This window comes from Phasianus colchicus, chromosome 4, assembly GCF_987193195.1.
Source record: "Phasianus colchicus chromosome 4, bPhaCol1.hap1.1, whole genome shotgun sequence".
NCBI lineage: Eukaryota > Metazoa > Chordata > Aves > Galliformes > Phasianidae > Phasianus > Phasianus colchicus.
The window spans coordinates 34794374-34810305 of record NC_143439.1 but is presented as its reverse complement, the minus strand read 5'-3'; the positions used below and the strand labels follow the sequence as shown (position 1 = coordinate 34810305).

The 15932-nt window shown below is 41.1% G+C and overlaps 1 protein-coding gene across 5 annotated transcripts in view; it reads left to right on the top strand.

Moving 5' to 3' along the window:
• The window catches only part of AFG2A (AAA ATPase AFG2A), a 204062-nt gene that overhangs the window by 178293 nt on the left and 9837 nt on the right, over positions 1 to 15932 (top strand). Inside the window, exon 14 of one of the 5 annotated variants that reach the window (XR_016466055.1) lies at positions 3058 to 3189. The exons of 2 other annotated variants lie outside the window; for them this stretch is intronic. Coding sequence is in view for 2 of the 3 variants with exons in the window: in XM_090139167.1 (XP_089995293.1) it covers positions 3058 to 3234 (177 nt within the window). In the remaining variant the exon portion in view is untranslated. Of the gene's footprint in view, positions 1 to 3057; positions 4245 to 15932 lie in introns of those variants that run through there. 2 more of the 5 variants (XM_090139167.1, XM_031596845.2) reach the window with 2 other exon arrangements.

Sequence of the window (15932 nt, the reverse complement as noted above, 5' to 3'; positions counted from 1 at the left end):
GATGAAGCTGAGAATACCTGTTTTGTCCTTCAGTATTCTTAGCTGCAATTTTGCCTCTGGGACAGCGACAGGACATTATTCCTATTCTTTACAGCATGCTGAGATCTGAAAGTCTGTTTTAACTGAAAAGACAGAAATTGTGATTTTTTGGATTTGTATTTGAAAATAGGTAAGAATTGCCTTAAAACTAACTAACTAACTAAGAAATGGTGCTTAACAGCATTCATCTGCTGGGGCAGGCAGTTGCTGTTCAAGCTGATAAGTGCAGTGGAAAGAAAAGAAAGTCAGCCAGGGTTCAAACTCACAAGCAAGAGGTCTAAATTAGATGTTTTTGCACAGAAAAAGTTGTTGAAGGTGCTATCGGTTGTTTTCTGAAAAGAATCACCCCAGAAGCATTTCCATGCCATGATGCAGCTTGAGGCACAGGGCAGAGCAGAACCTGCAGGGACTGTCGCTGGGGGATTGTGGAGACCTGCCTGAGGAGGGTATAGTGAAAGTCCATGCAATCACTAATGACGTGGGGAAGGTGAACAGGGAACAGATAAATCACTGCTCTCATAACACAGGAACTAGAAGGCACTTCTTGAAATTACCCACTTCAAGACAAACAAAAGTGCTTTTTCATACAGTGCATGATTAGACCGTGGCGCTCGTCACAGGATGTCATGGAGGCCAAAAGGAGAAGTGATTTAAGAAAGTAATTGGACAGACTGAGGAAAAGTCTACTGCAAGATTTTAAAACTCATGATCTAGATATTGGGCCTGGTGCGGGAGTGATGCTGAGCCCTGTGGGAAAGGACCTTCACATTGTTTTGAAAAGCCACTGATTTTCTTCTGTGTGTCTGTAAGCCCCTTCTGCTCCCTTTCCCTTTGTCTCGCTGAACCGGACATATATTGTGCTTTAATCCAGGCAGAAATGAAGTTTTAAATCCCTTCCATTTCTTGGTCTGGTATGAGATGTCCCAGTATGATTATGACAAGAAATATCTATTAGAGACCTGATGTCCTCAGTTAGCAAAGGAACAGAAACAATGCTCTGGGTCTTCTTTGACCGCGTGCAAGGGCCCAAATTTTAAACACTGTGCCATATTGCCTACTCTTTATTACTCAATATTATATGGAAGATTTAGTCCACAAAAATTCTGAGTGCAGCCAGGAAAAGAGAGGATGATAATTTATGCCTTAAAATCTTTTCCTCTTCCCTTAAAAGCAGTTCAAATATTCCTGAATACCAAATAACAGAATATCTTTTTCTGGTTTTTCCTCACGTGTCATAATTTTTGGTTATCACAGAACTTATGTTTCAGACTTTCAGAATGCAATTAAAAGAAAAAAAAATCCTTAATTATGGTCGCTGTTACTGCTACTCTTTGTACAGCTCAAAGAAAGCATCTAGACATCATCAGAAGTATTGACTTCTGGGCAAATTCCTCCCAAATGCTTCCCTGTGCAAATGAAACAGGAAGAGATAGGACTGGCAGAAGAGTGCCTTCTTTTTTGGATCTGCCAGTGTAACGGCCCTTACTTAGCTTCTCCTTCAGTGCAATATATCACCAACTGAACAACTCAACTTCAGTGATACCCTTCTTCATCATTTTGGTGCTGTAAATAGGCGGTCTCTGTGAGCAGAACTGAAAGGACAAAACCCAGAGGTCTCTTCCTCTTTGTGTTGTGCAAAACTTGCCCTTAGTGCTGCATTTAGCAAGGGAAAACACACCCTTCTTTAAGGACAGGCACGGCTTTGGAGTCCAGGATGTTTGGGATTTGTTTCTCTATCCAGAGTGTTCTCTCTTTTGAAAGACTTCTGCGTTTGGTTTCAAGCATAGGTGGGGACATGTGGGGGGGTTGATCTCAGTTTTGTGTATTCTGGTGGGGGTTTTTTTGTTTTGTTTTGTTTTGGTGGTGGTGGTGGGTTTTTTTTATCTTCAAATAGCTCTGTGTTTGTGCTGGAAAGCAGGAAATAGTCACACCACCTACTTAGTGAAAAACCTGAGTGGAAGGACTGAAGTACCTGCATTACTTTCCGGAAGGATACATTGCTTATCTCCCTAAGAAGCCGGAGCACTAAAGCTCAGCTCTGCTTCCACCTTTAACTGTCTCTGAAGTCCTGAAGTGCATTAAAATGCATAACAGCAGTGTTTAGCTTCACTGTTCATTAGAGCAGCAAGGAACTAAAAGTAATATTGTTGAAACTTGACAAAGCCATCTAAATCCATGCATGTTTTCTTGTGAAAGCTTCCTAAACATGCTGCTAAATCCTCTAAAAAGCTACTAAATGGCTTTGGCAACCATTAGCACAGCATAAGCAGGGGAACTCTTTTCAGTAAGTGAACAAACAGAGAAAATATGCTGAATAGCTGGACAAATGTGTTTCAGCTGGCTCTTTCATTTACAGATATAAGGGAGCAGTCAATATCAATCACTGTTTTCCCTGTTGCACTGGAAATCACAATATCTCTTTTCATTCCACAAGCTCTTTTCACCACAGCAATGTGTCTTTAGAATGACACTGGCATCAGTCTGTTTCCGCTGTCTGAAGTCCAGAGAGCTTAAAAACACATTTCAGGGTACGAGACCTTCACCCCCCGCCCCTTCCACATACCCCTCTCCTTCGAGCTTTCCTTGCTGAATTAATTGGTTTTACTTCTTTCCCAGCTTAAAGTTTAAAAGGAAAAGTGCCTGTGGAGCCTGGGAATATCTGTTCTTGTGCTTTGGGGACAGAAAAATATATTGCTGCTTTCTGGAGTTTTAATTTATCAGGTGTTGCAGAGGGGTTAAGGCAAGGTAATATGATTATCAAGTTAAAGTAATTTGCAGTGTACTTGTGCATGAAATGTAATGTTACCGTGGTTTGAATTTGGAGCTCTATCCCGTTGCTGGGAAGTGCTAATCAGCCACAGCCTCATTAATTCAAATTAAAAAAAAAAGTGTCAGAGAAACTCTGTCCTAGTGGGTATCTGGTGTTTGGAATGTGCTGATAGCCTCGTGCTTGCTTTCTTCATTTGAAGCAATACATTTTAAAATAATAACATGGTGGGATGCTTTGTGTCGTTGCAGATAACAGCAGTCTGTAGAGAAGCTGCCCTGCTAGCACTTCAAGAAGACATCAATGCCAAATGTATCTTGGGACGGCACTTTCGGGATGCATTGACGGTTGTGACACCAAGAATTCCCGATTCCTTAATCCAGTTTTATGCAGATTATCAGCAGCAAAGTGGACTGCATGCGCTTTGAAAGGCAAACCAATACCTATGCCTGTTCATGGTGTGAATAGCAAATTTCCATTGTAAAGCTGACAAAAGCCAAAGAATTTTGCATTGTACATGGAATGTCCAATGTTAACTCAAATGTGAAATCATCATAATAAATGCCCATGTGGATTTTTTGAGTGTAACAGAAATCATCTAAACTTTGTATTTTACATTTCCAATGGCATAATCTGCATGTCAGAGGCAGTAAGAGTGCTGGTTTAACTCAGTATTTCTGAGTCTACACCCATCTGTCAAAAACTAATTCCCAAAATCCAAAGTTTTAGTGGATTCTTGGCCTTTAAAAGAACTGCAGTGAGTGTCATTGCTGCCTTCGTTTGTTCGTGCCTCAAACCCAGTTTAATCCCAGGGACCCTCCCAGCACGGCACAGACCTGGGGAGGGGCCTCACTACAAAAATGCTGGAAATTATTCTGAATCTTTTGATTTATGATCTCCAGAGAAGCTGCCAAACAGGCTTGTCGACCATAGCGTTTCCCTGATTGATTACAGCAAAGCATTTATCTTCAATCTTCAGCAGCAATGTTTCACGCATGCTTTAAAGCGGGCACGTTACAAATTGTACATCACCAGGCTTCCAACGCATTTCAGAAAGCAACCTGCATCTGATTCTTGCCTCACCTGAAACCACTTCCAGGCATCAGTGAAAGATAATGTTGTTTGCTTCTATCAACATACGTAAATATGAGCGTTGATTGGTAATTTCCAGTCAGAGGAAATCACAGCTCCAAATGAATAAGAAAACCTTACAAAAAGTGCTATAAATGACCACAAAATGGTTTAGGGACAGATAAGATCTTTTCAAATTACTTCTTTGTTATATCACCTGTTGAAACAGCAGCAGATATTTCTGGGCTCTCTGCTCTTGCACTTGATGTAAGAATTAATTAAGCAAATTGATCTTCAGCATTCTTCCCCACTGGGAAATGGAAGAATGGAAAGGCAGCTTTTCTATTCTGGGAGTGAAAAATAAAGGGAATAATGCAACAAAACCAATCTGAACTTTAACAAAAATTTTTAAAAAGGTGACAAAAGCCCGAATTTCATTGCTTAATTCTGTGCTTCCTTTGTGCTTTGCAGGTAAGTAGAAGAATTTACAAGTCAAAATTTTAGGCAAGTCCTGCTTTTACTTGTTGGAATAAGCAGGAAAAATCTTTTTCAGGCTTTAGCAAGTGTAAGATTGTCTTTGGCATCTATTTATTGATGGTTCTGAAGACTTTTCTTTCCTGCAGCCATGTATTTCTATTCGTGAGAGTGGTATTTATTTAGAAATGTCTGGTTTTTAGTAAGAACTTTGCATACACTTAAGAGAGATTTCTACCACATGTAATGATGTTATCAGTATGAAAGGTAAGAAGAATTTCTTGGCCTTATGTTTTTTCTCTCTTTAGAGAGTTCCACCATGCCTGCAATTTGTAGCCTTTAAAAAAGAAATCTCATTATGTATTATGCTAATAACTTTTTATTAGTTTTAGCTTAACTTCTTGTTGTTATAATTAGCATTTAATTTTACTGTCATTGACAAGGATTAGAGGATTCAGAAAAGCAGATAGTTTACTTAGTTCTGATACGTGTGCAGGGAATTCTTATTCTTTCCCATACCCACTCTTTGATAGTACAGCAAGCAGAGGGAATGAAAACAAAATAAATAAACAGGAAAAATTGCCTTGGGGATCCAGGCCACATTTGAAACTACGGCACAACTCCTTTTTTAAATTGTGTATTCTCCAACCTGGAGCTCAGGATGTGAGAGCCATTCATAGTAACAGTTACATTTAAATGTTTCTTGTCAGAATTCTGGAAAATAACCTCAAATTCCTGCTGGAATACAATTTTGGTCAATGCTTATCAGCATGAGAGTCCTTTTGTAATCATTTTGGAATTTTCCAATCTCCTTGGAAAATCCTTCTGTCCCTGGAGACACTCAAGATCAGGCTGGATGGAGCTCTGAGCACCTAATGTAGATATAGGTGTCCCTATTTCTTGCAGAGGAGTTGGACTAAATGGTTCTTAAGGGTCCCTTCAGGTGAAATGATTCTATGGTTCTATGAAATGGGCTACTGCACTGGCTGGGATTGAGGGGATGGGCGTCCAGTGAGCGCCTCTGCACCCTCAGGCTCCCATTGGAAGATGCAGGCAAGGGCACTACTGGACAAGGCACTTCAGAAGTGCTTCTCTTCCTCTAGCATTGACATGAGTCATTTTCACTTCGGAGCTGAACTTTTCACAGCCTGCTTTCATGCACACATTGTGCCTTGGCACCGAATCAAGCTGCTTGCATTGTGAGACCATATAAGCCCAAATACCTCAATGCTTCAGAATAAATCAGAGATAGAGGAGTGCTTTCAACTACTGGGTTAATCACCTGTATTGTTGTTTGGGTGTGTGCGTGAGATATTATTTTAATAAAATGATAGAAGCTTGGCAAACAGAAAAGAACACATTTGAGAGGAACATCTCTCTCCCATTCCCTCTTTACTTCCTGAAGTGGTTTCCATACTTATTTCTTTACATTCTTTAGGAATGCAGTCCTTTTCCTGCCGGCCATTATCTTTTGGAGCTGGTTTTTGGCCCAAGTACTGCTTGAATTGCAGAATTGTTAACATTAAATCAGCTTTTCAATGTTTCAGGCACATTTTGTTTAAATACAGAGTTTAACTTCTTCCTCCAATAACAATGTCTTGAAAAATGGCTTAAAATGTATTTTGACAGTTTTGCCAAAAAATGATCGGGAGAATATTTATGATCAAAACACAAAAATGCCTTCACTTAACCTGAAAAACATCCAGTTCTATATTTTCCCTAATGCGTAAAACAGATTCTCACTGCAAGCACAATACACAATTCTTAATCCTGGAAAAAGAATGAAGTTTACTGTGGATAATTTTCTGCAGTGTGAGCACAAATGGAACGTGAGGCTTGCTGAGTTCATTTTCAAGGATGACTATTTAAAATCAGGACTTACGAATTTCGTGTCTGTAGAGCTGATTTTTCAGGTTTGTGTATTCTGGTTCTGTCCTTTTAGTTGCTTTATTTATTTTCAATGTCGAAGTGTGGTTCTTCTCCTCTAGAAACTGGGCATGTGCCAAACACAACGCTCCTGTAGATCAGCATCGGCGATCAGAGCTGTGGGTGAGGCTACGTGGGGATGATGCTCTGTGCAAACCCTGTGCTGATGGGGCATGGCAAGGGTAGAGGAAGCTGAAAGGTAAAGCACGGTGCTTTCCTGTGTGCTGTTTGGTTGAGCTGGAGTTAGATGGGGATACTTCTGAGTTCATGAATAGGAAAATTACCCCTCCTTACTGCAACACAGAAGAGTGAAGGAGACTGGCTGTAAGGCTTTTGGTTGTCTCTTCTGTATTTGTGCTTATAGTTTTTGGTTGGTTGAAATGAATTATAATTATTTTTATCTATGAGGAATCACAAAATCTTTGGCTTTTGCTGATGCCTTTTTTCCCCTTGACATGAAAGAAAATGCTGAAGGTGATCTCGTGAATACAGCTCAGTAAAGATCTGTTCTTAAGAAGTGGGTTCAAAATGTATGCAGGATTGTAATTGAATTTGGGCATAGTTTTGAATGGCAAATTGACATGTGGAAGAGAAATATTTCAGCTGAAACCTTCCCCTAATCTTGGGTTTTGTCTACTCCTTCTGCAACTTCTGCCTGTTCGTTTATTACATTTTTTCTGTAGGAAACCAGGCCATGCATTTTCTCCAGGGCTTTGTGTGTTCTTTGCTGAGTATTTTAAATTGTGTCATTCTTGCCTGCAGACTTAAACCCAGCACCTGCAGTGTTCCGACAGCAGAAGGAGACGTGTTTTCCCTGTTAACCCATCCGCCAAAGAGTGCAGTGATGCGGGAAGAGTCCTACTCTGTGCTCACATGGCAGGCCTCCAGCAGGAGCGCAGGTGCTGTGAGGGAAGGCAATGGCAACCAGATGACATTCCTTCCCCTTGAGCCAATGCTCAAACAGATTTGGGGTCTTTTCAGCAAAATTTGAGGTTAGTGCATTGCCTCAAAACCCATAGCAGAAAGACTTGAATTCCTCTCACCATAAGGCTGGAGGAGTGAAGTTGTTCTCGCTTCCCTTTGCAGTCATTGGAGAGGGATGAGAAGGCCCAGGTAGTGATTTAGCACAGCACACAGGCCCTTGTTCATCGCTGGCAAAAATTCATAGCTGATGGTGATGACTATGTTGAAAAAGGGTAGCTGAGAATTTGCTCTATCATCAGTGTTATTGTGCTCTTTGTAGCTGTTGTTTCCTATTTATTTCATGGAAAGCATTACTTTCGGAGCGGCATGCCTCCATCCTGTGTGCATGAATAGGCCTGGAAATGCTGTTGTTCTCAGTGCCTGTGCTTGTTATGTGGGTCTCAGCCATAACCCCCTGATGGCTTTATCTCCTTCACTAACACAGAAGAGTTCTCACATCCCTGCCTGGGGAAGCAAACACCTCCACAGAGTGTGGAAAACTCTGATAACCTTCAAGGTGAAGCACTCATCAACTCTTGCTTTATCCAGGAATGGATTATCTGGGTTGTGGAACAATGAGGTCATGTCTTTTCTCTACACTGCTGGAGAGAGCCTCAAGTTTCACACGGGGTAGCTGCTCCCGTCCAGTCTTCTCTGCTTAATGCAATGGAAAGCAACTTCCTTGTCAGCAAGCTTTCCCAAAGCTGAGGATGTGAAATGTGTTCATTTGGCTTCATGGCGTTATGTGTGAGGCATTTCTGTGGCGTTTGGATTGCTGTGTTAGCTGGGAGTTGGCTGTGTTGGGTACAGAATGGTGAGGTGACCAAAGCCATCGGGCTCCTTTCAGGTGAATGGCCCCTTGGCTGCACTGCCACAACCCAAACCTGGGCACTGCAGCTTTAACGGAGAGCTATTGCCTTGAGAGTGAGGGATCCCTAAAACAGGGCTGCGGGTGTGAAGGCCAAGGAGTGCTTAAGTAGATTAGGACACAAAGATAACCTTTAATGTGCCGAAATGCTTACTCACCAGCTAAATGGCAATTATTCCACCAAATCAGCAAGCTCTACCCTTCTACCCAACAGATTCTATCTTTCAGATAGTTAAGCTCTTTAATAAGCAGTACCATTAGAAAAAAAAAAAAAAAAGAAATATAAAAGCACATTAAAAAATTCTATGTAAGTTTCAAGCAAAGCACAGAAATATCAGAGACACCGTGAATATTGAGGTTACGGCAGGGCTGGCAGTGGTGTACACAGGGTGCTGCCCCACAAAAATTTCTGCAACAGAAAATTCTTGAAATTTGGTTTACAGAACTCACTGACGTTTTTTGTACAAACATGTAACATAACTCATCCACCTCTCTCTTAGCATTGTGAAAATCTTGGTGAAGCTGTCTGAAATGTGTAGAAACAACTGGTTACCTTGGTCTGAGCCCACATCCAGGCTTTCATCATCCGTAATTTTGGTAAAAAGCTGCTTTTGTTAATGTAATGCATCATAGTAACCGGTTACACTTTCACTACAAAAGGGTGTTTTATTTTCCCGAGGGATGAATAGCAATCAAGGGTCAGCTGGTAGTGCCAAGTGCCTTGATAACACAATTGGCTGCATAGAGCTTTGTTAGGTCCCTCCGTGCTTGCTGGGGAGACTTAAAAGAAGATGGTGGGAGAGCTGCTCTCCACGTACTTGACTGCTGCAGGTCTGAGTTTTTTGCAGAATCACAGAATTGAAGGGATCGCACTTCTAGGTCACTCTGACTGCTGGATAAGAAGGTAAGTGCCTGAAGCAGAGCCCAAGGAGCCCTCACTGCCTAGCAGTGGGGGCTAGGGAGGAGAGGAGATGGAGAAAATGTTTGAAGATGACCATATGAATGACTGCCCTGAAATCAAACACTGACTGAATTTAGTTTGGAAAGATAGGGGCTGAGGGAGTTGGTGGGAGGCAGAAAGGGGGAATAGCGAGCATAATCACAGCAAGGGCTGGTCTGTGTCATCTTGATGCTGATTTTGGTGTGTTTGTGACCTGAAACAGAGCTGTAGTCACTCTACCCTGTGTTAGGAAGCATCTCTGTTAAATGCCTGGTGGGATCTGGCTTTGATCTCATTAACCTCATCAGCGCTGGATTAGCAGATGTGCTTCTGGAACTCGACTCTTTCAAAAACTTGAGATTATGATTCATGTTTTCTTTCTTTCAAAGTAAAATCAAATCCAAGATTAAGCTGGACATGAGCCAGCAGTGTGCGCTTGCAGCCCAGAAGGCCAACTGTGTTCTGGGCTGCATTAAAAAAGGGGTGGCCAGCAGGGAGAGGGAGGTGATTGTCCCCTTCTACTCGGCTCTTGTGAGGCCCCATATGCAGCACTGCGTCCAGGTCTGGGGCCCCCCATACAGGAAGGACGTGGAGCTCTTGGAGCGGGTCCAGAGGAGGGCCACTAAGACGATCAGAGGGCTGGAGCACCTCTCCTATGAGGAAAGGTTGAGGGAACTGGGCTTGTTTAGCTTGGAAAAGAGAAGGGTCCAGGGAGACCTCATTGTGGCCTTCCAATACTTGAAAGGAGCGTATAAACAGGAGGGGGAACGGTTGTTTATGAGGGTGGATAGTGATAGGACAAAGGGGAATGGTTTTAAACTGGAACAGGGGAGATTTAGCTTAGATATTAGGAGGAAGTTTTTCACACAGAGGGTGGTGAGGCACTGGAACAGGTTGCCCAGAGAGGTTGTGGGTCCCCCATCCCTAGAGGCGTTCAAGGCCAGGCTGGATGTGGCTCTGGGCAGCCTGGTTTGGTGGTTGGCAACCCTGCACATAGCAGGGGGGTAGAAGCTAGATGATCATTGTGGTCCTTTTCAACCCAGGCCATTCTATGATTCTACTATTAAGCTCTCCTAGGCCAAACCCACTGGCTTCTGCATTGGTCTCAAAGTCTGGGTAGCGCAGAGAGGTGGCCTTCATGGAATTCTGTCTCTGAGGTGAGAGCCAGTCCCCAGATGTCATCTTCCGATGTAATCTTTTTATTGGAGTAAATAAAGCATATAATAAAACCCTTTCTCAGCCAACCTGTACAGTGCTATGGTTTACTTCTATGCATTGCTTGTACCTGTTATGGCTAGAATGGAATTAAATCATGGTATTTTTACAGATTTCTTATCCTCTTGGAAATATTTCATTATAATAACATTGGCAGCAGCCAGCACTGCTGCAGTTCATTTATTTATTTATTTATTTTAATAAATGAATAAATGAAATGTCTTCTGGATCTTCCAGAAATTTAGTAGCAACCAGGGGAGAAAGGAGGAAAATTCTGCCTGTTTTCCTCAATGAGAACAGAAGGAAAATGTTGGTGAGTAAAAATATAAGAAAATCTGGGGAAGAAATAAAATTAATAGAAAGCATGTGTGGAAAGCTTCCTCCTTCTAAGTCTGCTCATTGTTTATTTCTAAACTCTACATGAAAAACAATGAGATGGGGAAGGAAAGCCCACAGTACATCATTAAGCTCAAAGAAGTTTTATTTTCCTATAAGTATTTGTAACCATCAAAAGGATCCAGTACCTCCAGCAGAACGTTTTTTTCCTCCCTGCTGTTTTTCATGGAAATTTCCTTGGTTGTCCCCTGAGATCTTGTGATAGGAGATGATTGCTTTGTGGAAAAGAACATACTGAGCAGATGTGAGGTTAGAACTGTGGGCCCTGTGAAATAAGGGAGTGCAACTGACTTCTCAACTGTGGGACCCTTGGAGTAAGGTCCCAGAACAGCACCTGTAGGGGCTGAAGCAAAACATTTGGAGGAGTAGCATGCCCGCACTGCTCTGCTCTCTGCTGCACGGAGCCTAATGGGGAAACCATGCCCTGGACCATTCCTGTGGCCATTCCTGCTGGCAAGGTCTGCCATAGTGACCAAACAAGCAGTAGGCAGTTTGCACTTAAGCATCCACCCTGGCATAGCCATAGTGACTATTTTAAGTTAACCTGGGGTTATGTATTCTGAATTCAGGAAGATACTGGTGTGGTGTGATGACAAAATCAACCTTGTGAGTGAGCATCAGCTGGAGAAGAGGGGTGTTTGTAACTCTTAGGCTTTTTTTTTTTTTTTTTTTCCCTAAAAGTCCTTATGTTTTACCCCAAGCCTGAAATTTAAAAAGCCCCAATGCTATAAAAAGAAACCTCCGTAGATTATTTTAAAAAAGAAAGTTCCATGTTACTGCGTGGTATCTAAAAGTGTGTGACTCTCAAGAATGTCCAAGAAAAGCAACAGGGTTTTGCCTGGTGATTCCTTTGGAACGAAGTACAGCCAGCTTTGCTCTGTGTGCGCTTTCAGGACTGTTTATTTGGTGTCTTGGAGATGGCTTTGCACAAAGATGTGCTCCACACCTTGAAATCGTTTCTATCAGGATTGGACTCTTTAGCCTGATGTTTTGGGAATCGCTAGTACCTTCTAATGTAATTTTAAGCTGAATTTATCCTATTATGTTATCTTAGGGACCACAGGAGACACAACAGCTGAGATGAAGCAGAGCTGTGCAGACCAGGATTATCAGGGTTTTGAATTCTGTTTGGAAGTGAGATAAGAACCTGTGGAGCTTGGAAGTCAGAACAAATTATGTGCAAAATGACTTCTCATCTGGCACAGCTTGCCATGCACTGGAGCAATTTCAGTCATTTTTGCTTCCCATAGTGGTCTCTGGATGGATATCTCTGATTAAAAATAGAGAGGTGAAGTCAAGTTCTGTACTAGCTCTATGCGCCTGCTTTTACATCAACTACAAAAAGATTTCCTCCCACCTCCCATGACTTTCATAGTAGTATATATGGAAAGAAAGTAATAGTTGTTACGACTTGCTAAGACCCTCCAGTTGTAACACATTTGTCCTGTGTTATGTAGTAGCTGCAAGCAAGATGTGTATAACCACCTCAGGTTTTTAATCTCTACAAAACACAGTTAACTATTTGAAAGGGCGGTTGGAAGGTTAAGCTAGGAAGAAGAAACTAGTAGTATAACAACTGTATTAAAAACAACAACAACAACAACACAGATTTAACATGTTATATAATCTCTGTTAAACTTGCTCTGGGAAATTCTCCAGCAGCTAGTGTCAATCTCAATTTTGTACAAGTCTGTACATAACCTTTGTAAGAATTTGTATGAAGCTGGGTGGGGAAACAGTGAAAGAAAAAGTTAGAACAGAATGTAGTCTGACTAAAGTCTTGCTGTGATATGGAGCACTGAAAGTAGGAATGGAGGCTCTGTCCTTGGCACGTCTATTGGTGAAACAAGCCCTCTTTGCAAGAGATTTCTAGTGCCTTATCACAGGCAGTGAACTTCCCAGTGCAATCTCATTTCACTTTTGACATTAAGTGGCAATTTGAAAGGCTTCTAGGTATATTAATCTCCTAAGTAATCATTGCTCTTGAAAATTGTGTTCAAAAGTATTCACACTTCTCTCAGCTGGACTCAGCAATGCCGTGGGAACAGCCCAGTGTGTTTATGAGTCTGTCAGTCGCATATACGGTACCTATCAATTTGTGTTTGCTCTGTTGCTTACAGATGCAGGGATTAATTTGATGACTGCTAATAATGCAGTACACAGACCATACCACGGAGGTATTTCACCACCAGGAGCTCAGTCACTGCCTCTTTTATACCTAGAAGCTGTTCACTTATCTCCCCTCTTGGAGCACAGTGGTATGAAGTATGGTGCTTACAACAGAGGAATTACTCATGCTTCTTTTGTGAAATGTGGAACAAGAACTTAGTGCATTACTGCCACAAAGATAAAGTCCAACATTATTGATCTACTCCTTGGGCTGAGCTTTCCTCATCTTTTGTTTTTGTCCTTTCCACCTTTCCTCTTGTCTTGTTCTGCCTCCTTTTGCCATCCGCTGTCAGAAGGGATCGTCTTCCTAGACGCAGCTCAGCAGAGCATAAAGCAGTGCTGAAAGTATTTGTGATGTGGTAGTGATCTGAAAGACGGCGTGTTTCGCCAAACAAACATGTAGCACAGTAACATCTGCCAGCCATCAGTGAGGCATGCTTTCCTGTAAAGTCAGGGTGAGAGCTGTGCCATAGGGAACTGGATGAGGATGTCGTCCAGTCAGGATTTGACTCATCTACTTTTATTTGCTTATGATCAAACCATTCTTCTGATAAACGTATCAAGTCCTCTTTCGAGAGAGTAAATTGTGAAAAAGTACATTGAAAAAGTTTATACTGCATTTGGTTTTGCAAAATAGGGCACAATCCAACTTTCCATTGAAAACAATGAGTGTGTATTGAATGTTGTAAGAATTGGCTCGTGCTTACAACTGTAAAATACTTCACGAAAAGCTCTCTTTTGTTTTCCTCAGAGGTTCACTTTTTGGTAATTATCTTTGTCAGGAAATCAATTGGGAACAAGACAAAACAACATGCCGATCGTGTTAGCACTAAGCGTCCATGAGGTTTCCTAAGCTGTGGATCTTGCTTTGTATTATGGGCCTGCTTCAGGACCCAGTGGACTGGCATTTAAATCTGACTGGCTCTAAAGAGCTAAAGCATTGTCCACTAATTTTACTATTCAGAGAGGTGATATGACAAATTTTTTTACCAATATTAAAAATGGATTTAATGTTGATAACGTCCACAGTACTGGGAACTCCAGTATTATTTTTTTTTAATTTGTATTTTTTCCTGAGATCTTGAAAGAGTGGCAGTAAGTATAGGCTCTCCTGCAGCTTATGCAGCTTGTCAAGGACGAGGAAGAACACGTATTCAAATGCTGGCTGGACTCTGCTGTTGGAAGGCTTTGCTTTGGAGCCTATTCTTCAACTTACCCTTCAAATACATTTTTCTTCATGTTCTTAAAATGGTTGGTGAAGGTTGTCTGTTCCTTTTTCACCATTTTGACTTTGCTTGTCACAAGAGATCACTTGATTATATGCACAGAGGAAATCTTGTGGTTATTTATTTTTTTTAATTTGAAGGCTAAGCTTGTAATAGAATTAATGGATCAACAGCATTCTATGTATACTACCCGTAATTTTTACAGTTTAGCTGTTCCACAGGGAGCAAAGTTGAAATAAATTGTTTTCATTCACTACCTCTCTCACAACTTTATAGGAATAATCTAGTATACATATTGATATCCAAATAACTAACAGTGCATGACAGATGCATATAATTTAGAAAATATGTAACCTCCAGAAGCTATAGAATCACAGAATGGCTTGAGATGGAAGAGACGTCAAAGCAATCTAGTTCCAACCCTCCTGCTGCAGGCAGGGTTTCCAAGCATCAGTTGGCAAGGAACCTACAAATGCACTTGAGATTAAATAGGCTTTTATTGACATATCTCTGTTTGCCAGTCTGACTTCCCAGTCTTACCCCAAAGTGAAAGACTGGCTTCAAGGTCTTCTTTCTTGGGTATCCATGCTCCTTTTAGAATGTTGCTCCTTTGATATGATAGGGATATCATATCCAGAGGTCAGTATAAGTCCCTGCAGGTGAATTTTTTTTGCATACTTGAAAAATTTCTGCAACATTTTTGAATGCCCATTTTTAAACTGGTATGAAGATTAGTATGAAGATTATTGTCATTGTGATATTAATAATTTAATCCAATCGAGAATGATAACTGCCACAGAATCTACTTGGTACCATTTAGTGCTTCGGTGGTATGTTTCAGTAACTCTTGTTCAAGATCTGCCCCAGGAGGTTAATTCTCCCTTCCTGCCTTAGGAAAAACTCCTAAGCAACCGGTTCTTTCTTTGGCTTTCTAAGAAGTGCTGAGATTTTTTTTCAAAAGCAATTGGCACCCTGCAAAATTAAGTCTACAGGACCTAATGAGTCTATGGTAGTATTTGTAATTGACTCAAATTATTTTTTTGTGTGTAGCAAGTTTAGAAAAGAATGGTAAACAGTTTTAATTCTTGACATCAATCCAGCTTTGAAATTTTTGTTTTCTGTTTACTTTTCATGCTTTTTTTCCATCAATTTATGTGATAAAACCACTTTCTTTTGAAGGTCCCAATGGGCAATCTGTACCATACCTGCATCAAGAACTCAGACTATGGTAGCAATATGTGAAAAACCATATCTTATATGTGTAAGAATATGATAGGCTTCTGTTTTTTTGTTGTTTTTTGTTTTTTTTTAAATGAGGCATTTGGAGAAACATTAGAAGAGCAGTCTTAGCTATAGGAAAAGAGTGGTGTTTAAGTTCTAACAGACTGATGTTTTCATAATTATCCTCTACAGAGCAGAAAACTACTCCTGGCAATGGGAGCTGTCTCAGTACTTTTAAGAGATACAGACATAAGCAGCAGTTGACCCCGATACCTGCTGAAGCTGAAGAAGACCTTTTTGAATACTCTGAGGTCTCTGGCTGGTCTGTTGTGCAGAACAGAATGGAGCCCACTAGGGAGCTGTTTTGGTGGTTTTTTTTTTTTCTTTATTTACTTAACAACAGCACAGGAAATAACTGCAAACACTGAGTTCAGTCAGGCAATGACGTCCACATTTCTAAGCTAAGACAAAAGCCAGTGGGAACATGCTCAGTAAGAATGCTGGAAAAGGCAATGCATTTTGTATTTTTCATTTCTTCCATTGGATAAATTTCTTAATCATTCAACTGGGCACACTTCATATTTTTCTGCTTATTCAGATCTTTCTTTTGGGCTAGACTATTCCATATGCAACCAGCTGTAAGCAACAGTAAAGCAT